Source organism: Lissotriton vulgaris, chromosome 8 (assembly GCF_964263255.1).
Source record: "Lissotriton vulgaris chromosome 8, aLisVul1.2, whole genome shotgun sequence".
Lineage (NCBI taxonomy): Eukaryota > Metazoa > Chordata > Amphibia > Caudata > Salamandridae > Lissotriton > Lissotriton vulgaris.
The window spans coordinates 109,967,395-109,992,074 of NC_141696.1; the positions used below are offsets into that span (position 1 = coordinate 109,967,395).

A 24,680-nucleotide genomic window follows, 5' to 3' on the forward strand; every position below is an offset into this window, starting at 1 on the left:
ATTTGCTAACTTCGTTTGGTGTGCGTGCAAATCCTGCATTACCGATCCCTGGTGAGTTGCAGCTACAACTGCTGAAACCAGGCCAATGGAGGTATTAATGGGTGAGATGAACATGAGTCAAAACTATCCACTAGACAAAACTCCGATCTCTCTCTAGGACGAACATTAATCACCTGAGTTATGACATTTTTATTGTTACTAACACCCCCACCCAAAGTTAGCACCCGAATCGGTAACACCAATCGCACTGCCCTAGAGCCGGCCCTTCTCAAGGGTCCTGTGACCTCAGTGACGGAGTCACTGTTGCTCTAGATTCTGCTGCTTCATAGGCCTGTCAGCAAGACTGGAGGTGAACTTCAGTATCGATTGTGGTGTACAGGCCTTCAAGGTTAATCCACACTTGCCACCACTAGGGTCCACCTGCACATGCTAAGACACCAGGGCTTCTAAGGTCTTGTAGGGCCTTCTAAGGTCCAGCATGGAAATGTGTTCCCTCAGGAGAGTGGTCTGGGGGAACTGGTCATGAAGACTGAACCTGGTTCCCCAGTTCCAAATGCAGCAGCTCTGACCACAGTGCCACATCCATCCCCCCACTGATCACCATACTGCCCCACTGAGAGAAGCTTGCATTGCTTTCAGCTACAACCCAATTGTGCCCTGCTATAAACCCCTGGATGCGACTCAATTCAAATTACGCACTAGACCAGAGCAATATGCTTCCTTAAAAAAAAGTACCAACATCGTGGAAAAAGCATACACTCATATGCAAGCTTAAGTAAAGTTAGTGAAATATAAGCAGGAACAACATGGTTCCTTAATGCTTTTATATTCACTATTTAAAAATCAGTGAGTGTTTTTGCCTGAAGAGTTAAGCACATGACTACAGGGTCCGGAAGGGACCTGTTTCAATGTCCATTGCTTATATCCTTACAAAACTTAAGCAGTATAGTTTAAAAAGACCACATCCGTGAACACAGAGCCACAGTACACATTTTGTTTTCCAGTCTACCCATCAGTCCGGCATTGCAGTACCTCCAGGATTTGTGCAAAAACCACAGTTGATGGACAGAATGCAGAACAATGTCATACTTTCACCCCAGTACAGAGATCTGGGCCTAAATCCATCGTTTTTTGCACTACACACCACCCCAGTTCAGACATGGCCATATGCAAATCAGTCTGACCCTGTGCCTCATGGGAACAGTCCAGCCCGAACTGCCAAGCCATGCCTTCCCTGGACCGGAAACAAGCTTCTGAGGACCGGTTTCTGGCATTCCAGCCGTCTTCAGCCCGGCTTGCTTGAATCCAGTGGTGTGGAGTGCATGGGACTCACGTCTGAGCATACCCATCCCACTCGGGGTGACAAATGCAAAAACCACAGTTGATGGACAGAATGCAGAACAATGTCATACATTCACCTCAGTACAGAGATCTGGGCCTAAATCCATCGTTTTTTTGCACTATACACCACCCCAGTTCAGACATGGCCATATGCAAATCAGTCTGACCCTGTGCCTCATGGGAACAGTCCAGCTCGAACTGCCAAGCAAAAAAACGATGGATTTAGGCCCAGATCCCTGTACTGGGGTGAATGTATGACATTGTTCTGCATTCTGTCCATCATCAGTGGCTTTTGCAATTTTCCTCCAGGATTTGTGCCCTTCCCCACCCGGAGAAACTGCTGTTCAAAGACAAGAAAACAAAAGTAGGGCTTCACTGTCAAACTCTGTAAAGTGACGCTGATGTGTTTGGGTGTGAATTAAATCAATCTGGCCACTTTGCGACCACTCCGGCTTGTTTTATTCAGTTATTTATTTATTTATTTTTCATATTTTTAACCTTTTATTCCTGAAGCTGCACTTTGAAATGGAAAATGTAAAAAAAAAGACGAAATTTCCATCAAAAGTGTTTTTCTTTTTTGGATCCATTTCACAGGGAAACAAATAAAGGAAAGGAGGGAAGAGAGGGTGAGAACTGTTACTTGAAGTCACAGTTTTCAGTAAGTGAGGAGGAGCAAGACAGAAAGAGCGAGAATACAAGGAAGAAAGGGGGGCAGGTGCCAGCAGAGCAGAAGGGAACCCTGTCCTTGTGGCTTTGGGCCGGAAGGAAAAGACAGAGTCCTTTTCTTTCTCTGTCCATCCGTCCGTCCCCGAATGGCCACGAAACCTGAGCCTTATCTAAAGGCCGTGGCTATTTCTGCCGTCCTGGGACGCATGTAACATTTTAAAAGTAGGGGAACGGAATCTATTGAATTTAGGAAGTAGGGGCACGCCGTGCCCTGCCAAACCCTCTCACTTCGACCACTGCCTGGGAGTTTGTTTAGAACCAGCCAAATCTACATCAATAGGGTCTGACTCACATGCCACTTTTGCTGGTGTGGTGCAATCTAGTGCTATTCATCTTCATGCCAGCCCAGCACACTGCTGTGAGTCTGTGGGAGGATAGAAAGAAATCAGCACTTGGGACCTGATCGCTTGAGCTCTGCCTGATAGTGAAATCGACTGAAAATAACATTTAACTTTATCGATGTGCGGCAGAGAGCAGAAGCTGGACATCATTAGATAATCAAACTCTGTAAAAACAGTAGTTTTGTATTCGTTTAAAAAGCAAATCCATCTTTTGGCCGTTTACGTGCCACATTAGAGTAGAGGTGCTGTCTGAAGAAGTTTATAAGGCAGGTCGTTGTATTTGCTTTGTGTTTTTTCTTTTTCATCACCTAGAAGCACCTTTAATAAGGATCAAGCCAGTCAAGTGACTTCATTTACACAAGCCTGAAATGGCAGATACAGACCTGGCCATTTGAAGCATTTTCAGATTTAATGCTTATGAGAAGGAGAGCGGGGAGGTGGTGGAGGTTGTGGTGGAGGTGGAGGTTGTGGTGGAGGTGGTGATGGTGGTGATGGTAGTAATGGTGGTGATGGTGGTGGTTCGCTCCGTTTCCTTTAGCCGCATCTGAGCGGTTTGCATCTTCGAGGAGGATAAACATCGCAATGGAATAGTTTCCTTAATTGAGCTATTGGACCACTGTAGCCACCCAAAAAATTATAGCAATTAGTGCTCAAAGTGGTAGTTTATCTGAAGCGCCCTGTGAAGGTGCTGAGGCGCAACATTCTGGTTCTCGCTAGAAATGGAAGCGCTTTACATTTAGCGAAATGTAAAATTTCTTTTTTTATCACGTCTCACCTGTATTCAAGTGTGGATCCTTCAGGTCACTTCACGTTTTTTTTGGGTGGGGGGGATTCTCTTTTCAGTGGTAATTGTAATAAGATGAGGGTTGATGAGTCGGTGAGTGATATTATTTATAAAGCACCTAACAGAGGCTAAACCTTCTTTTGGGACTTGAATGCAGTTTCTGAGGCAGATGCAGGACACAGTATTAAAATTTAAGGGCTGCATGAGAAGTGTCAGCGAATGGATGGCCAAGAACTGCCTCAAATTAAATTCAAGTAAAACGGAGGTGTTGCCCTTTGGAAAAGACACCACTTTTTTGGTCCGCAATTTGGTGGCCTTCAGAACTTGGAGCGGCTCCCACTCCCGTGGTCAAATCCAAAAATCTTGGGGTTATAATGGACTCCTCTCTCTCCTTCTCCCTGTACATAAAAAGGCTTACTGCATCCATTTTCTTCATCTTAAAAATTTTAAGGAAAGTGCTCCCCTTCATTCCAGGAAACCTACAAAAAACAGTGATGTCAGCCTTAGTCCTTTCAAAACTCGACTACTGTAATGGGCTTCTGGTAGGAGTAAACAAATCCGTGCTGGTTAAGCTTCAGGTTCTTCAGAACTCTGCAGCAAGTATGCTTTTTGGATTAGCCAAATTTACATCAGCAAAACATGCTCTTAAAACGTTACATTGGTTACCCATGGAAAAGTCATAATGTTCAAGGCCCTGTGTATTGCCTTCAAGTCACTGCAGAGCGCTGGACCTTGCTATGTGAGGAAGCGTTTTATATGGTACACCCCCGTCGCACCCTCGCTGGGCCTCACTGAAGCTAGTAGAGGAACCCACGTTTTGTCTTCAAAGATGGGGTGGTAAAAGCTTTTTCAGTATTTCCACTAGATGGTGGAACAAGCTACCATTTGATTTGAGAAACGCCCCTGATTTGTTATCCTTTAGGAGAGGCCTAAAGACTTGGCTCTTCTCCCTGCACCCTAGAGTTGGTCTGAGCTGATGCACAGTTAACGTTCACCTGATGTAGTCTCCTCAAGTGCCTTGACGCCTTCGGGTATATGTTGCGCTATATACATTTTTTAAATAAAAAATAAAAAAATGTTTCTGCTCACCCTGCATCTGTCCTGGTATATCGTCCAGTACAAAATACCACTCCCGACAAAACCCAAATCGTCCGCTTCACAATTTCTTTCCTCAGGATTTACCAAAAGATGCAGCCATAGCTACCCACCGATACTTTCCAACCGTTTAGTCTTTTCTGATTATTCTAGATGCCGGTCATTCACCGGGATCCTATTGCTGTTCCTAGCTGTTGTTGTCTTGCAGATTCCTTTGTGGGGTTTGATGCCATACAGTCCACCTAGGGTGGTGTGGAGTGCAAAAAAACGATGGATTTAGGCCCCGATCTTTGTACTGGGGTGAATGTAAGACATTGTTCTGCATTCGGTCCATCAACTGTTTTTTGCAATTTTCACCCCAAGTGGGCTGGGTATGCTCAGACGTGAGTCCCAGGCTCTCCACATCACTGGAGTCAAGCTATCCAAGCTGAAGAAGGCTGATAGCCAGAAACCGGTCCTTGGATGCTTGATTCCGGTCTAGGAAAGACATGGCTTGGTAGTTCGGGCTGGACTGTTCCCATGAGGCACAGGGTCAAGGCTGATTTGCATATAGCCATTGTCTGACCTAGGGTGGTGTGGAGTGCAAAAAAACGATGGATTTAGGCCCAGATCTTTGTACTGGGGTGAATGTAAGACATTGTTCTGCATTCTGTCCATTAACTGTGTTTTTTGCAATACAGTCCTCTCTCTCCATCCATAATTGCAGAATTAAGTGTCTTGATTTGGTTTGGTTAGAGTTACAAGGTAAATTTACTGTAAGGGCTAAAGTTAGATTTAGGGTTAGGCTTAAGAGTTATTAAATAGTGATGGTGGAGGTTGGCTTTAGGGTTAAGGTAACGCCAAGGGTTATTTTTGAATTTCAGGTTAGGGCTACATTTTCACTAAGGTCAAGAGTTCGTATAAAATTTTGGATTTGTGTTAGGTTAACTGAGTTTCGTTAAGGGCGAGTTGCAAAAGACTTCGCTGTAGACGTAGAATATTTGTTGTATGGGACTGTAAGGGATTATCTACTGTATATTTTCTTTTTTTTGTCGTGGCTTAGGTTCCTTTCTTTGGCTTTTAAAAAAAAATTGGAGGTTTTTAGTTATTCTGCAGGCCGATGACTGTCTTTATGGTAGGATATTTAAATAAAGTCCAGATGACCATAAATTTGTGGTAGAGGGTTTAGTTGCCGTAGCACGTGCAGGTGCGTTCCGCCCGGCCAAGAGATGGTTTACTGCCTGCTTTGTCAGAACAACTCCTTTCATAGGGTTCCTTTTGAAAAAGTAAGAATGAAGGAATAAATACATAGGGAGCCTGTTTTTCTCTCATTAAATGTGTCTTTGTTTGGTAAGCACAGACACTGCTGATCTTGGTAGGAGACGCATGAGTTGATGTATTCATAGACTGATATTGACTCCTCTGTGCTCAGCCTGAGTGGAAACAGCACTAGTGAAGGAGGAGAGATGGAGTGAGCAAAGAGAGACCCATGGTTTGTGCCATTGGGCCTCGCACCAGCCTCCCATGGGAGGAGTGCAATCAACAATGGTGCCTGGCCTCCCCTGCCTCACTCAGATTATTGCTTCCTTTGTTAGCCCGGCTTCTTGTCAGGAGTTTTGATACAAGCTAATAAATGGAAAGCAAGCATATGTAAGAATGCCCTTAGATAGGCAATAGAAAGTGAATGGCCGCATGTATTATGCGATTTTAGCGACATAAGATATGTGCACAGGAGAGGTAATATATCGAATAATATGAATAAATGACAGATTGTACATAGTATAGAAGGTAGCCGTCTCCATTATTGTAACGGTTAAATAGTTTGTCAGGACGTGATGCAGTAATATTGCTGATAAATCATGATCAAGATGGAAATTGATGACAACACAAATGTAATTATTTTATTATACAAAAATCAAATCGAGAAATTCAAAATAAATAAATAAATGGCGAGCATCCACGACAGCCCTCCTCTCCTGACAGGTTGGTTCCAAAGTACAAGAATAGGTTTTTGGAGGGGCATTATTGCTCTCTTTTTGGAAGGAATTGTAGAGCACGTAAACTCAATGGCTTCATTTGTACCCTCTTTGATGTCTTGCCTATTTCTCATTTTCCAGTTGGCTTCCACTACATCTCTTTGATGTTATTATTTAGCTTTTTCTGGTCTTATTGTTTGTACTGTTGCTGTCCTTTGTTATCTTCTTGTTTTTTAGTTCTAAGAGAGACTTCTAGCCGCTTATTCCTCACCTTTTTGTATTATTTCCCAGGCATCAGACAGGTCCGGAAACTTTTTCGCAGTATCTCTGTGCGCCGGATGGTGGCGCTTTGTAACTCCACACTAATGCCGTTCTGATCTGAAAGGAATGTGCGGAGCTTATGTCTGCACCAATCTCACGCAATTATGTCCATTCCTTTCTTTCCGTGCTACCAGATGCTTATCATGAGCATCCTCTTTGGGAGCATCCTTTCTCAGAGACACTTAGGATTTTGCTTCACACATTTTCTTCAGTTTGAAAAGGATGTCACCCCCTAAAATAACAGCTTTCAAACCCTGTAGGGACTGCCGCAAACAGGTGTCTGTGAGTGATCCTTATCCTGTATACCTTTGATGTCCGGGGTCAGCCATGACTCACAAGACCTGTGGCGACTGCTCGTCGATGAACCTGAAGGTCATCAAGGAATGCAAGGCGAAGCTTTACATCACCAAGCATGAGACAACCGAGTGTCAGGACCAGGCCATCTTGCCTCCGGCTCCCCTTCAAATGCTGTTCCATGTGCCCAAACCCACGCTGGATCTGGATAATTGTCTTCAAAGGGATCCTCATCAATAGTCATAAGCACTGAAGATTCCCACCCATGCGTGGGGACCCTGGAAATAATAAAAAATATATATGAAAAACATATATGTACAGCTCTATATATGTACATATATCACTTTTTTCACACCTCAATGCAGGCCCTATAAAGAAGGCTATCAATGCAGCAATAAATAACCGCTTTTGCATTCACATAGTATAGAGATGGACCACAGGAGGGCAAGTATTACTTGAACTCTTTTTAATGAGTAGACTCAAAATTAACTGCAAAAGAGCAAGCATTGTTCGCCTACAGGCTGCAGTGAAACCCAATGGCATAGAAAATGAAAGCAATTGTAACATAAAAACTGGCACCGTGCCTTTGAGTCAGCCACGACCCGTGGCTACCCATCATGCCTCAGGGGTGACAGATCAGTTGTTCTTTTCGGCTCCTTCAGTCAGGACCCTGGAATTCACAGCTCTGACTTTGTAGTGTAGTTCCTATATTCCCAATAGGCTCTGCGCATTGGAATAACATAAACAGCAGCGTAGACGTAGGACTGAGGTCATCTAGGTCTCTACTGACTATGTTAGACTTAATTAGTTTTGCCAGCTAGCTCAGAGGTCACTAGAAACGTTCTCGAATGAACAGGGAGGGGTTAACTTCCCTGATTCAGACAAGAAGGGATTAGCTTCTGACAACCATATAACATGACAACTTTGCTCCCCCAGAATAAGGAGTATATCTCCAGAGTCGTGTGAAAACAATAGACAACTATTTCACTCAGTCAATCGTGCATGGTTAGTTTCACCAGAGTGCAGAGAAATAGAGAGACGGCGGTTTTCAATAAAAGGTGTTATTTTATTGAGCAGTCTTCTTCCTCATGCAAGAGAAATGAATTGCCACAATTGCAATACTTATCAAGAAGTAAAGTGTGTACAGTAAAAGGAGTATTATGAAATAATACTGTAAAAGCATTTATATGGTTTCTTAGCCATATGATACTTTAAAACGGATAAAATATTTACATACATAAAAACATTGACTAACAAACTCAACTGGTGCTTCTAAGATACGCCTACCCTGGTGTACCTGACCTAAGCCTAATACGTGGGAAGGAGTAAGTAAGTTGCAGTTTTAAGTTAAGTTGGGTTTTTGCCAAGAATCTGAATCAAAAATTCTCTTTAAGGTTTTAATCAGCTCCGTACCTTGGTTATAGAATGAAGGAGGTCTTGTATCTCGTTCTCAGTACTCGATCTCCCAGTAACCCGCAAGGGTGACTGTAAACACCGGAGCTGGATTTCTCGGCGTGAGAAAAGGCAGCTTCTTTCCCGGTGTGTCAAAGGGAGGGACGGCTTCCTTCGGCTCTCGCATCATCTGGGCTTCGGATAAGTATATAGCCGCTCTGCTCCACACCACTGTGTGTTGCTTAAGGCAAGTGTTGGTATATTTATACCTGGAAGGTGTTGTGTTTGACGTAAGGTTGGACATAAGACGTCAATAAAAGATGTCACTAAGAACGGGCCGTTCTTTTAGTGCTCGCAGGAGTTCTATGACAAATCAAAACAAAGGCATGGGGAATTCCCAGGTTGCTAGAGGTTTGGTGTGTCGAAAGAACTCGTGCTCTCTAGGAATCTAAGGAAGTAGCCTTGCCGTATTTGGGCTGCATGGGCTATGACTAAATATGGGTATGATTCTTATGCCTTTATAAGGACATGATTTATTATAACCACATAAGGGCATAAATCTGGAATATTTAATTAGGGTCCTAGATACATTCACAACAACTTTTTGACTTTTTTGTGAAATAATTCTACACTTTATTGTGGTGTTTTACCTTTCACTCGACATCTTTTAGGCCTTTGAGTGAGGTACAACCATTTTTTAACAGAAAGTGATTTATTTTCTGTCATAATGCTATCTCTTTTTGACCCTTGGCCCTCCTGTGGCAAAAAGGCTAGATCTGGCCCACATTCTGTGTGTATTCTCTGCCTTCCTGACTCTCATTCCCCAGAGACCTGAAGAATCTGTCCAGGAGAACTCTCAAGGAGAGAGAAAGGATTAGTCTCTATTTACTTTCTGAGAGAGGAAGGTCTCCGTGAGACAGAAGAGAAAGAGGGCCAGATCGATGTCGAGAAGCAAGATCCCGAACTGTTCCCCATCGGTGTTGGGATCGGCATCAAATTTACCAGCGGTAAAACAAATGTTGTGTTCGAAGCCTTCGATGACTCCAAGTTCGAAGACAACAGTTTTGATGTCGAGTCACCAGGTAATGGACCCTCTGTTGGCATCAACCCAGCGACGCTCAACGTCCAGTAGCAGGTCTAACGTTCGACGTTGAGGCATGAGACTCCGTCCGCGTCCTCTCTCGTTCGTTCAACGTCGAGGCATGAGACTCTGTCTGCGTCTTCTCGTAGACGATCAGCATTGAGGCACTAGACTCCACCGGTGTCCTCTCGCAGACGATCAACGTCGAAGCAAAAAACTCAGTCAACACCTTCACATAGACATTCGACGTCGAGGCACAAGACTCCATCGGCGTCATCTCAGAGGCGTTCGACGTCGAGACACCGGACTCCGTCTGCGCTTCCTCAAGAGCGCTCAGTGTCGAGACAGGGGACTCCGTCGGCGTCAACTCAGGAACGTTCGGCGTTGAGACGGACACCTAAATCGACGTCAACCAGTCGGCGATCGATGTCGAGGCACAGATCTGTCCCCAGTGAACGATCGACATGGGGGAGACGTTCGACTTCAAGACATAAGTCTTGGTCTGTCTCACGTCCAGTGAGCATTTCTCCGTCCCCATTGTCGAAGGCAAAATTGCCAGCACTGGTTCAGGACACAGTGACTCCACGTTCAATGTCGATAAACTCTCACCAGTCGGCGTCTACCCATCATACTGTTTCAAGATGCTCTTCGTCGTTGTCCTCAAGGTCAACGGAGGTGGTTATCTCGACGTCTAGCAGTCCGGCGTCTTCACCTGTACTGTCCCGTTCACGTTCTGAGGCTCCTGCTCGAGAAGATCTCTCCTAGGTTTATGTTACCTCTAAACCCCTGCAGAAATCTGGTACAGCACAAGCACAAGGTACTCAGGACTGTTCCAGTCCTCAACACAAGTCTCCTCTTGCCTGATTGGCACACACTGTAGATCTCAGGTCACCGACACGTTCACCTTCTTCTACCCAATCTTTGAAGAGGGACTACTCTCCAGCTCTTACTGTCGAGGGTCTCTCCGCTGAATGACGTTAGTACCTTCTAGGACGTTCTGGCCAGAAGGGCAACTAAGTTGAACATTGTTATGCCTCCTCAACAGAGTTTATTCTCAGTGATTTTTTAGACTTTACATCAAAGATCAGCAGCCAGACCGTTATTACCCTTAGTGATGGGGCTCCTCCAGCCGGTGATGGACATTTTACTTATGTCGCCAGCGAGGATCTTGAAGAAATATAGACCCCCGGAAGAGGATCCATTGTTTCTTAGATCCGACCCACCTCTTGACTGTAATTATTGCAGCTGCTAAAAAGACACATGCAGTGGCCTCCTCACCAACAGTCCCACACAATTTGAGCAATGAGAATTACTAGCCTGACTTTTTTGTCCATGTGAACACCATTAATACCCACCTGAAGTAGCGTGTCCCACCCACTGCATCCTAACTCCATTAACAGCATCTGAAACAGCCAGGACCATCCAGTGTGTTGAAACCCTAGACACTTCACGCTTATCAACACATGCTCAATGCACTCAAACCCTATTGACATCCTCCAGAGCTAGCTCAGCCAGCCGAAAGTCTTTCTAGACACATTCGCATAAACCAGAACCAGTTTGGCCCTACCCAGTCCATTCTAGCCCTATTAACCCCCATCTAGTAGCCCATTCTCATGACTAAATTCACTTGAGCCAAGATTACTGTGACTATATGATTCTTGATTTGTATGGAACTATATGTTTTTTACCTAATGCCTATTTATCTTCGATATTTTTGTGATTATACCATTGGATTCAAGCTAGCCTGGCTGATGACTGCTGATAAGCCAGAAACCGGTTCCAGGATGCTTGTTTCCGGTCCAGGGAAGACCTGGTTTTTCAGTTCGGGCAGGACTGTTCCCATTAGGCACAGGGTCAGACTGATTTGCATATGGCCATGTCTGAATTGGGGCGATGGAGTGAGCTAAAGAATGATGATGGATTAAACCCAGATCAGTTGACTGGGGGTGAGTGTTTGATTTGCACAAATGCTCCGTCCATCATCCCCTTTAGTATCCCTTGGTAGCTACGAGGGGCATAAGCAGGGCTTTAAGTGGGAGGGGGTCCTTCAAAGGGGAGCAGCCAATGTAATTAAGGGCGTGGCTTAAAAACACATAAGCTAAGAATCTGTGCTTACTATAGTGTGCCGCCCCAACTTGTATTTTGCTGTTTCTGTCATTGCATCCAGATATATGATACAACAAGTAACATCATATCTACAACAAGTCAGCACTATTGGCTTTGTCAATGGTTGTTAGTTGCATAAGATAAATAAGCAGCAACTATAGCTTGTATATAATATTGCAAAAGCTTCCACTTAAAGCACTGGTGAAATCACAACGATGTTGCCGCCCCTGAGTTTCAAAAAGAGAAGGGAAATCCAGAGAGAAAAGGATTCTCTTTAAAGGATTTCTCTCCCCTACAACGCTCACCTGGCATGACATCATGGTGTAACTTCACCACTAGTGACAATTGAGAAGTGTGAGCACACACACATCGATGTGACTGCTGTCACTGCAGGACCGCCTGTGTCAGGGAACAAATCAGAACCCGATACAGAGCCGTTTCGAGGCCTCCTTTTAAAAACTGCCGGTGCTCAGCACTGGTGAGACCCGGCCCACTTAAAACCGTGGGCATTAGTGATGAAGATCGCACAACCTGGTCTGGCAGTACCACAATTTCCTCAATGCCTTGCTTATTGAGTCTGTCAGGCGGACCATATGCCAGGATCCAGTACAGCAGTCCCTTTCACGATTATCTCCTCCTGCAGGGTTGGCACTTTTTTCTCTTGTTCACAGACAGGGTGTATTGAAACCAACAAAAGTCAAGTGATTCCTCCTTCAATTGGACTTCCATAGTATCTGAGTACTCTACGGAGTAGTCCCTCCTCGGTAGAAGAGGCCACAACAACGAACAGCAGTGGGTCTTGAGCTCTCATCTTTATACCAATTTCAGAGACAGAGGATATGTGTTCCAGGTCTGCTTCCTTGGAACCAGTTTGGGTTGGTTCCCCTTTCATGTGTTCCGGCCTGACTACCTTCCAGATCTGTCCTTTGTCCGCAACACTGCACTGCCCAGCAGGACTGTCTGCAGATGGGGTGCCCACCACAGAAGAACAAAGAGGTGTGAGCTGGCTGTACCCAGCTATTTATGACTCCTGCTCACAGAGATCAGAAAGAGAGACCAGAATCTATGCCACTTCGAAGGACTCCTTTCCCTAACAACAGATACTATAGGCCTCACCCTGCAACCCCTGCAGATGGGATGCCCACCGCAGAAGAACAAAGAGGTGTGAGCTGTTTGTACCCAGCTATTTATGACTCCTGCTCACAGAGATCAGGACGAGAGACCAGAATCTATGCCACTTCGAAGGACTCCTTTCCCTAACAACAGATACTACAGGCCTCACCCTGCATCCCCTGTAATGTACCTTATGGCAGCAGCAGGCAGAGTCCTTTCACAGCCCAACATATCAGGAAGGACAGTAACACTTCTAAAGTAAGCCTGTCTTTTCTTTCCTCACTATAGCGTGTAGTGTTCCCTCTCTCATCTAGGAGACACTAGCAATACACATATGCTATCTTGGGAAAGCAGCCTTGTTCTCTGGCCCAGGCTGTGGGCTTCCAAAATACAAACAGAAGGCCTGGATCACTTGTACTTGGTGCACTACCAATCTTATCACACAAGCACAATGCACAGGATGCCATCATCCAGCATTTATTCATTTTTTTCTTTTACAGTTTTTTATACCGTGAACTAGACCCGAGACATCGGGTATCGGAGCGCATTACATGAGCACCAGTTTCGTTAGAGAAGGACACATTCATTTTTGATAGGCACAGGGAGATTACGTGATTTGCCGCCCAGAATCACAGGATGTTGAATGTCGTTGCCAAGACTCGAACCCGGTTGAAAGTCACCACCATGCTCCACTCATGAAACCTGTGACCGAGTTGGTATGCCTCTGTCACTATGAGGGTGCGCATGGCGCATCCCTTTTAGTCGGATCATTGTCAAAGACAGGGCCGACGTCAATGAGCGCATTTGTGATCATCTTGTGGTAGAACTAAAATCATTAAAACAGGATCATGGGTATATGGAGTGATGGTGTGCAGGGACATTCCCTACACTACATGTTATGAAGCGGGTGCAAAGAAAGACCAGCACTTTTCTGGGGAGATCCTTGTGCTGTAGACAAGAGTCTTGAATTTAATGCACTCTTCAGGCAGCTTAATTCAGTGAAGGCAACGCGGATCAGGCAGACAAATAGTTTTTTGGTCACTTGCAATTTCCTAATGGAAGTCCCAAGTAGAGGCAATTGCAGTAGCCCCATCTGGATCAAGTGAAAGCCTAAAAGGCTGAATGAAGCCCATCAGAAATAGAAATGCCATAATCCGTGGCAGCTGCCTCAGGAAGACAGTGCAGGTAGTGGCAACAGCATTATTCTGAGGGACTAAGCACATTTGAGCGATCTTAACACTCAGGTTCTTGATGACAGAGACAAGCATGAGAAACAGACCCATTTCACTCTGTTATTTGCAGGTTAATGTCCATCCATAGTCAGTCCAGCTATCAAGAGGAAGTTCTTCGTTGTTCAACAGTTTGTGAGCGTTGGTCAAACCTTATTTAAAACGATGCAGTAGGTTTACCATTTATACCACCTGACTTAACAAACACCTTTTTGCAGTAAAATTCATGAGGGACACTGTATGAAGCTGGCTCTGTATTTACTATATCAAAGTAAGGTATAGTGTGCACAGAGTTCAGTGGATCCCCTGAGGCTTTACAGAGGCTAAAGTAGATAATACCTCACTCTCTTTCGTGGTAGTGTGGTTGAGTAGGACTGTGTTAAGCATTTGTTGTACACACACAGGAAAAGAATGATTAGACACACACAGACTGAATCCAAGACCAATTGTTTTGTTAGAAAAATATTACTTTGTTACTTTTATTTCTAGAACCAAGAGAAACTCAGTTTCAGGTAAGTACCAGTTTAAAAATAGCAATACTTGTCAGGTACAGTAAATTGTGTTTGTAAAAGCAGTAAAAATACTTTACAGTGATATTGAAAATACTTTGTGGTGTCAAATCAACAGTAGCAATGCTTAGCAATGCCAAAAATAGACACTTAGTGCAATTTCAGAAAATGCAATGCAATCCTATGGCAGGAAACAGTTATGCACATTTACAGGTAAATACTCGACTTACACATCCAGTATTCAGGGTTCAGACCAACACTAGGCAAGGGCCAGTTCAAGCTAGGTACTGCACCGCTGGCGGCACTGGGGCGGCCGGGTGCAGATGTCACTCGGACGGATGTTATTCAGTGGAGACTAGGGGCACCCACAAGAGGTGCAGGTTGCAGGTAAGTACCCGCGGTTTCAGGGCACAGGCCCGAGTGTTAAAGCAAGCAAAGGGGGCCACAAGGCAGCACAAACCTAACACCACCAGTGGCACAGCAGCGGCTGGGTGCAGGGTGCAAATCAGTGAGTGGCGCCCAATGCTTTTCAATGGGGAATTTCAGTCACACAGAGAGGCTGCAGGCTCAGACCAGGAGGCTGGCCGAAGGTGACCACCGGCTGGGCAGGTACGTTGAGATTTTGGAGGAGGGCTGGGCAGCATTGGCTGGGCTCCCCAAAGTCGGGGGCTTTGGATGCAGGGGTGCCCTTTAGTGTCGGATTTTCTTTACCGGAGCCGGTCAGGGGGACCCTTCAATATGAGGCTGCAGGTGTCTTAGTGGAGTCTAGGAGTGGTCAGCCAACTCTGGATTCGAGGTCAGGAACGCTAAAGAGACTTCTTTGGACAGTTGAGCCTCTTAGACTTGGGCCGTGGGCATCGGATGCAGAGTGGGCAGGGAATGTGGTGCCAGCTGGATCCGGAGTCCTTGTAGTTGGATTCTTCTGGACAGGGCCCTTGTCTCTCGCTAGATCTGGTCTTTATTGAAGAGTGGGCTGTCTTTTTCGGGTTCTGGAAGTCGCTGGCCACAGGACAGGCGTTGTCTTCTAAGCAGGGTCTTTGAGAAGGAGACAGGCCAGCAGTGCTGGGGCCAAATCAGTAGTCTTCAGACTAAGCCTCAGTGTGTCTTCAAAATACTTTTCTTCTTAAGTCGTAGGAATCTGAGGATCAAGTTTCAGGGGTGTCCCTAAATACTGAATTTAGGGGTGTTGCAGGTATTGGCAGATGGTAGCCAATGGACTACTTGCCTTTAGGGTACCAGCACCCTTAGGGGAGGGGGCAACCCCTAACCTGATTCACTTAAATTCTTCTACTCAAGATGGAGGATTTTCTAAATGGGTGGGGGGGGGGGGGGCACCTCTGTCCAAGGCAACTTAGGGTGGTCCTGGCAGAGTGGGGACACACCCCTCCTGATTACCAATTTTCCCGCTGACCCTGCCATCAAAAGTGGATCTTGGTCAGGGGGGCGGGAGTCTCTGCTAGCTGGAGAGGCCCTCGTCAGCATAACAAAGGGCAGGAAGCCTTTGCTGCTCACTGCCCTGAATGCTATGCCTGCTTGGAGGTTGGTGAGAAGCCCCTCCACCCCAAGCAGCCTTTGTTCCTGACCCACGAGAGCACAAGGGCTCATACCTCAGGAGGTCAGAAACATGTCTGAGTGTGGCAGGCTGGTACAGACCAGTCAGCTGAACATGAGGGCGTTGGTAGTTTTTCAGGGGGCATCTCTAAGATGCCCTCGGAGTGCATTTTACAATACATTCAACACTTGCTTCAGTGTGGGTTTGTTGTGCTGAGACGTTTGATACCAAACTTCTCAGCATTCAGTAAAGCCATTATGGAGCTGTGGAGCTCGTAATGACAAACTCCCAGCCCATGTGCTCAATATGGCTTCACTGCACTTACAATGTCTAAGAATGGACTTAGGCACTGTAGGGGTGTTTTACTCATACTGTTATGCCCTCACCTGTGGTATAGTGCACCCTGCCTTAGGGCTGTGAGGCCTGCTAGAGGGAAGGCTTACGTATGCCACAGGCATTGTTGGTGGGCATGGCACACAGGGATTTGTGCCATGTAGACTCTTAGGTTTTGTCTGCACCAAAACACACAGTCTGCAATGGCAGTGTGTATGTGTTTGGGGATGGATCTCTGAGGTTGGGACAATACATGCCGCAGCCCTTTGAGACCCTCTCTGGTCCCAGGGCCCTTAGTACCAGTGGTACCCTTTACAGGGGACTTATAGGTGACCCAGAGATTTGCCAATTGTGGAAACAACAGTACAGTTTAGGGAAAGAACACAGGTACTGTCAAAGTGCATCAGGCAAAAAGTGGGAGGTAACCATGCAAAAAGGGCACTTTCCTACACACATGCAAATGCTATGCTTCCTTAATCTCCTGGTCATCAATTAATTCTCTAAGCCGTTCTGCCTTCCCCTGACCCAAACAGTGTGTTTCATAGAAACACTGTGATTATTTCCACTTGTTTTGTAAAGCCCTTTAGGGTTAAGGTTCACCGTAAATATTCATTTTCGTGTTTTTCAAGTGGGTCCACTTAAAAGCTCTATAAGAGATCCTTTATCAAATTAATATCCATGATACCCCATATCAACAGTGACCGAATGAAGGGGACCTTTCCCGACTGTGGTATGCAGCTCAATAGCGGAGGGCACCAAACCATTATCTTTCACAGTGAGTCAGCATCTCTAGATTCCTCGACTTTATCATGGCATTTTATATTGTTACCAAGTATGTAATCTGTGTTGTATGAATCTGGACCATGTATGTTGCAGGTACGTAGATCTTTCATGTTTACTGTACCGTTAACTCTAACATGTCATCAAACGGGACAGAAGTGTCACTCTTAAATTATGAGCGAACAACTTGTTTTGCATCACTTTTTGCATTTGTGGGGTTTTTTGAGCATGTTTGTTTTTTGCAGTAAAACCATGAATACTATTGCTTTCATTACTTTGATATTAAGTCTAAAATGTTTGGCCCATCAGCATCTTCTCTTGATTCATTCCATGTTGTCTCTTCCAGACGTCACAAGGAGTCCAGGTGAGGCGCTTCAAGTCCTTGGGTGACCTAATCATCCAGTACCTGCAGCCCAGCCAGGGCCTGGTCTGCACACTACTCTACCCTGTCGACAGAGAGAAGGAGAAAGAGAACTTTGAGGACCGAGACTATTCAGGTACACCCTTCTGCAGGGCTCTGTCATTTTGGTTGCGGTATTATGGATACTTTCATGTTTGCAAGCATGAAAAGATGAACCATTCTTAGTGTATTTACAATTCAAAAGACAAAATTCCTAGGCCAAGTTTTTTTTTCTTCAAACATATGTTTATTGGCATTTTGTTGAGAAGAAATACACCGTATTCAAGACCATACCTCTGCAAGGCCTTCAAAACAACATATAATAAGCATGTGTAACTAAAAAATTGGCATGATAGGCAAATTATCTCATAAGCATCCCCAGGATGTTACAAAGGCACAAAACCTACATTTGAAATACTAATGTACTGCTCCGGACCCACCTTCTAACGTTTTTGCCAAATCAGCCTATGCATTTACATCAAATCGCTAGTTCCCATGTGGCCCATAAGACTGTGGGCCAAGGAGGAGGGACGGGGGCAATATGGGAAGTAACTTAGGTAAAAAGAAAACTGTCTCAGGGTGTGTGTTGGCTACAGGTAATGAATAAGATCAGAGGAGGCGTGGCTAAGCGGGACAAAAGCTCCAGAATGTGTAAGGGCAATCTCGCCACATTCAGGGGAAGGGGCGGGGAGGGTCGGGGCACATGGGCAGCCAGGGAGACCACAGCAGGTGGGAGGTGCTGTACCCTAAAGAAGAAGGGGCCAACTCTACTCAGAGAGCACTCACTCCTACACCATCACCCAGGTCTCTGCCCTGATCTCCACAGACAGAACCATTCGACCGCGGGTTTCTGACCCCACATCACCTTCCGGATGTTCCCCGCTCTCCAACACCTCCGTCCACAGACCAGCTATTGGGCGTCGTATCACCCCTTGTGTGTCTTCCCTAACCAACACCCTCTTCTCTGGCCTATCCCACAAGGTGATATCTTTCTCCCAGGTCTCCAGAATGGGCCCCACTACAGACTTCCACGCCATCGCAATTCATCTCTTGGCAAATATACTTAGTGCCCACCATCTGAGGTTTAGGTCTGCCTCAATCGTCCATGGTGTGAGAAGTTGGCCTGATATATAGTGCTCACTATTCTAGTGATCACTGTGTATCATACCAACGACCCTTATTGATGATTGGTTGTAAGTCAACCTTATAGACCAGCTATCCTAGTAGCGTGGACAAAAGCAGTCTTTAGGCTAAACTCTAGAGGGCGTGTTAAGCCAGCTGTTTTACCATCACATATACCCCTTGAACACCAAGTGAAAGGACACCACACAAGTTGTTATAAAAATAAAGGATATTTATTAATAACAAGTCTACCCTGAACTCTTTATGAGTCAGGGAGCTAAGCACAATACGAAACTCTTACGAAAATACTTCAAGTTGCACAATTTACACAAATGCCCGAGGGGCACGAAAAACCACATACACTAAAAGTGGAATGCGAAATACTAGCAGGTGAGTAACACGATCTAGAGGCTTCAGGATCGCTAGGACTACACTACTGAACTCTAAGGTTAGGAGCAGGAGGCCTAGGGAACTCGGGTGCAGAGTGTGCACTCTCACACGGGATGCGGGACAAAGTCTATGGAGGCTAGTATTTCTAAAGTTACTGTTTCCGGACGAATCCGACTAGGTAGACTTAAAACGAAAAAGGATCTGGACACTTGGATAGTGAACCTGCGTTGGAGCACCAAAATGCTCGGGTTACCTAGCCCAGGGGCTGCGGCTGCATAGGGTTCAAAAGACGTCGGGAATCCTCGTTGTAGTCTATGGAGCCTGAAAGAAGAAGTTGCTGGCAGGCGACCAGTGAAGATGTTCTGTGTGATCCAAGCCTGGATCGGTGATGGAGACGACCTTAAAGCAGAGGGGACTCAGTTCTTAATCACTAGCCAGTGATTATGTGGGCACCAGGATGGCACCGGATGAGGTCACCGCAATCAGGTGAGTGGGCTCTGCAGTCACACGAGCCAGGAGGCGTTGTCGGCGACCAGGCTGGAGGTGCGAGCTGTCCCACGAGGGTGTCTGCTGTCGGCGATGCTGGAACCAGGATTGGAGCTACAAGCCTTGGCAAAGGCAAGCCCACGCGGTGGAGTCAAGATGGCGTCTGGAGTGGACCAGGAGGGTCCGGGGTGCTCCCCTTTTGGAAGGGAGCAAGGGCCAGTCTGGAGCAACCAGACCAGCGGTGAAAACGTCGTGGTACGTCGTCAGGAGGGCCACTAGCCAACGGGCAAGTGACCGGACAATGCGGTAGGCAGCAAAGAGCAGAAGGGCCCCACGCAGATCTCGTGGATGCTGGGGGGCTGGACTTCGGTGCTGGAGCTGCTCTGGGTTGGGGCTTCTCAAACCCCAGTGCACTCACTCGCGGATCCCTCGGCGGTCGTGCTGGTTAAGCGTCGTGCAGGTTTTGAAGATGGTTGGTCCCTCAGGTCTCGTCACACCCACGAATCTCAGCTGGGCTGATGATGCAGGTAGAGGTCAGAGATGCCAGGGAATCCGGGTCTCGTCGAGCTGGTCAGTCTTGATCCGGAGGATGGACGTGCAGCAAACCGCGATGCTTAGGTGGTGCCTGCGGGTGCAGGGTGGCTACTCCTTAGCCACAAGGGAGAGTCTTCAGAGAAAGTCAAGAGTTCCTTTCGTGGAAAGTAGTTCAAGATTCAAGATTATCTAATTTGGGAAGGGGGCCCGCTCCTACCTTTATTCTAAGAAATGGGTCTGGCACGCGACTAGGTCCTGCCCATGGGTGGGACCAGGAGGGGGGTGGTTACACCCCTCTCCTTTGTCCGGACTTTCCCCAGCTCAGGGGCTGGGGTGCCCCTGGAACTGGTTTGAGCCGGCATATGCACAGTGAGCACCGGGGTGCCACTTGCAGTCACCTTCCTCTCAGCCCTGCCTACCTGGGATAGACAAAACCCTGTCTGGGATGGTGCTAGCACCGCCCCTGACAGGAAACCCTTTGTCCGAGCTCTCCTCGCTGGAAGGACTCCCAGCAGCAGGAGGTCAGACTTGTGTCTGTGGTGGCAGCATCCATTTTGCGATGCTGAGGCTCGAGTTAACTTTAACCGGGGTTCACAGTTACCTACATGTCGTGTCCCTCTAGAAGGGTGGAATGCTAACCCCGTCGCCAGAATTGGCGAGGGGTTAGTATTCCAATTCGTATGACACCTTACTCGACATGTTTTGATAAAGCGATACCAAAGTTGGCAAATAACCGCGAGGATTATAATGCACTTAAGAGTATATGGTACGCGTTATCATGGAACAGCTATTAGGACTTGGTTCCGCAAGCTGCAAACGGCTCAGCTCATGCCAGAGCACCATCTCACATAATTCCCAGCACTCTGCCTTCAGGATTGATAAGGCCTGCCATAGGAGTGACTGATAGGAAGACATGTGTCCATTTTAGGGTTAGATATAGGAATACTATGTTCGAGGCATATGGGCTGCAGATGGTACATTATGAATAGATCGCCATTTGGTGTTGGGCTCGGATGATTGCACTTTGTTTTTCTCTTGGAGAGTCTTTTGTATCTTGGTGACTCCTCCCTTAGTTGGTAGTGCGCATGGGCATCGGCTCCATCCTTAGATTGTTTTTTTCCGCCATCGGGTTCGGATGAGGATCGAGACGCTCCAGATCAACTTCAGAAGAAAGTGATTTATCGGCGCGTATTCCCTTTCCAATTCGACGGTATTGTTATCGAACGCGTTTCATTTCCATTCCGACGCGTTGCAAATTCAAAATCGAAGAGAAAAACTTGGATCTACGTCGAAGAACAGGAGGCCTTTCTCGACGCAGTCAAGCCCGGAGTCCATGGAAAGGACTCCATTCAAAAAATGTCCAACGTGTGGTGCTAAGTTCCCACACAAGGACCTACACGAGGTGTGCAACCTCTGTCTATCGCCTGAACACGAATCCAGGGACTGCGAAGCCTGTGCAGCATTCTCCTCCAAGCTAACGATTAGAAATCGTCGAGCTAGAAGACACGAGGTTTCCAGAATGCAGGCGGAGGCGATCCCGGAGCTGTTCGGAGACGAGCAAATCGAGGAAGAAGAGGACCAGTCGGGGTCGGAAGGGGACCAGTCGGAGGTTGAAGAACTCATCGAGCAACAAACCATGAGTGACGATGTCCCCTTACCGAAAAACCGACCCCGTGCGGTAACGACCCCGCCCTCGGGCCCGGTCAAACCGCAGAAAAAAGTTTCCGACGCCCCGCCCTCGGGCCCGGCAACGAAACTGAAACTGAAACCGAAACACTCGGACCCCCACCATGTCGGATCCGAGAAAAGGGCGACATCGACTTCGGCACCGAGGCTACATACAAGGGAAAGCTCGGTATCGAAACATTCCATGTCGAAGCATAAGGAATATGATTTATCGTCCAAGATACACTCGATACCCAGAAAGTCGGAATCGAGCAGACATTCGGTGTCGAAAACAACAAGATCTGACGATCGAAAACAAAAGCACCTCTCGGAACCAGGACCTTCGGTACCGATTCAGGAGCAACAGACAGATCCCAAACAAAAAATCTTGTTTATTGATCCGCAAACTGGGAAAGTGGTCACGAAGAAGAGAAAGAGTGAACAGTCAGAAGATAAACCTCTTCCTTCAAAAAGAGAACAATGGGCACAAATATAACTCCTCCTGCTTCTCCTCGACCTAAAGTCACACCCTCTTCTCCTATTCCTCACAATAGGACAAATATTCCTACACCTTCCACACCAAGACCAGCTACACCTCAGTCAGATGTAGACAGTGATCTAGGGGAGGGAGAACCTCAAGGGGATGACGAAACTATCCCAGATGAGGAGGACCCATGGGAAAACTATGATGTAGGGTCAGATGAGGACAACGACCCAGAGCTATATCCCTCAAAGCCTTCACCACCTGATGATAACACAGGTTTTGTGCAGCTCATTAATAGGGTAGCAAAATATCACAAACTAGATATGCATACAGAACCTCAAATAGAGGATTTCTTGTTAGAGACTCTACCTAATGCACAGAGAACATCAGGTACTCTTCCTATGTTGAAGGGTCTTCTTAGTCACACAGAGGAGATATTCGAAAACCCAGTGAGAGCCAGGGTGTTAAACCCAAGAATTGATAAAAAATATAAAGCGGCTCCAAAGGACCCAATATTTATTAAAGGCCATGTACCTCTAGACTCGCTGGTGGTCTCAAACGCTCGTAAAAGAGCAAACTCATTATCTACAGGAGAGGCTCCTCCACCAGATAAAGAGTCAAAGTTAATAGATGCATCAGGCAAAAGAGTAGCATCACAGGCAGCTAATAGCTGTCGTATAGCCAATACACAAGCACTACTCGCACGCTATGACAGGGCACATTATGATGAGTTAGAGAAACTTATCACACATCTCCCCAAAGAACATCAGAAAAAGGCAGATCAATTAATACAGGGAGGTAAAATAATAACTAATACCTCCATTAAATGCGCACTAGACGCAGCAGACACTGCAGCAAGATCTATTAACACCAGTGTCATGCTAAGAAGACATGCATGGCTTAGAATCTCAGGATTCAAACAAGAAGTACAAACGGCCCTACTGAACAAACCATTTGATCAAAAGACACTGTTTGGTTCAAGCACAGACGAGACCTTAGAAAAGATGAAGAAAGATACAGAAACGGCTAAGTCAATGGGAGCATTGCAACAGCCAACACACAGAGGTTCCTTTCGTAGATCCACCTATAGAGGGGGCTCAAAGAATACAGGAACAAATCAGCAATCCACCTCTTTCACACCAACATCACCCAGAGGTAATTCAAGAGGCAGTTACAGAGGTAACAACAACAAGGGTAGAGGCCGCGGAAATAATAACAACCGCAACGCCTCAACACCAAAACAGTGACTTCATAGAACTCCCCCCAGACCACATAACACCGGTCGGGGGACGTCTATCACAGTTCCTACCTGTCTGGGAAGACATCACATCAGACAAGTGGGTGAGACAAATTATCCAACATGGTTATTGCCTAGAACTCACAGCTACCCCACCAAACATCCCCCCCAAACAGCGTCCAATGAGTCAAGATCATCTGACATTGTTAAGAGAAGAAGTTCTAGCACTTCTACAAAAGCATGCAATAGAGAAGGTCCCAAAAGATCAACAAGGAACAGGAGTATACTCTCTACACTTCCTGATCCCCAAAAAGGACGGGTCCCTAAGACCAATATTAGACCTCAGACCTCTCAATGCTTACATAAATTCAGAGCATTTCCACATGGTCACGCTCCAACAAGTACTCCCTTTACTGAAGAAAGGGGACTTTCTTTCTACACTGTATCTAAAAGACGCTTACTTTCATATCCCAATTCACAAAGCCCACAGAAAATACCTAAGATTTGTGTTAGAAGGACAACACTATCAGTTCAAAGTCCTTCCGTTCGGTGTCACAACAGCACCAAGAGTTTTCACAAAATGTCTAGCCGTGGTGGCAGCACACCTAAGAAGACAACAAATACATGTCTTCCCATACTTGGACGATTGGCTAATAAAGGCCAAGTCAAAAGAAGAATGTCTTCACAACACACAGAAGACAATTCAATTGCTGCACCACCTAGGGTTCACGGTGAACTACAAAAAATCGCACCTGCAACCAAACCAGATTCAGCAATACCTGGGGGCTACAGTAGACACAGAAAAAGCAATAGCATACCCCAACCCAGTCAGGATACAAACAATGGTCGGGTTAATACAAAGATTGCAACCACAACACTCACTACCAGCACGAGTGTTTATGCAACTATTAGGCATGATGTCCTCATGCATACTGCTAATACCACATGCCAGACTTCAAATGCGTCCACTACAGGAGTGTCTAGCGACACAGTGGAATCAGGCTCAAGGTCAGATTACAGATCTGGTGTTGGTAAACGACCGGACGTACCGCTCTCTGAAGTGGTGGAATACAGAAAACATTTCCAAGGGACGGTCGTTCCTAGAGCCAATTCCACAAGTAATAATAACAGCGGACGCATCGCTCTCAGGATGGGGAGCGCATATGGACAAATACACAGTGCAGGGGAAGTGGAGTGTGCAGCAAAAGAAACTGCACATCAACTACCTGGAACTATTAGCAGTGTTTCTAGCACTAAAAGCTTTCCAAATGCAAATAACAGGCAAGGCAGTCCTGATCAGAACAGACAACATGACTGCAATGTATTATATTCAAAAACAGGGGGGGACACACTCTCTCCAACTATCCAAACTAGCACAGGACATTTGGAGATGGGCCATTCCTCAAAAGA

The 24,680-nt window shown here is 46.2% G+C and overlaps 1 protein-coding gene across 1 annotated transcript in view; it reads left to right on the forward strand.

Annotated features, from left to right (window-relative positions):
* INPPL1 (inositol polyphosphate phosphatase like 1) overlaps window positions 1-24,680 on the forward strand; it is a 915,229-nt gene that overhangs the window by 323,306 nt on the left and 567,243 nt on the right. Inside the window, exon 3 of the mRNA XM_086933779.1 lies at window positions 17,299-17,449. Within this exon, the coding sequence (XP_086789905.1) occupies window positions 17,299-17,449 (151 nt within the window). The remainder of the gene's footprint in view (window positions 1-17,298; window positions 17,450-24,680) is intronic.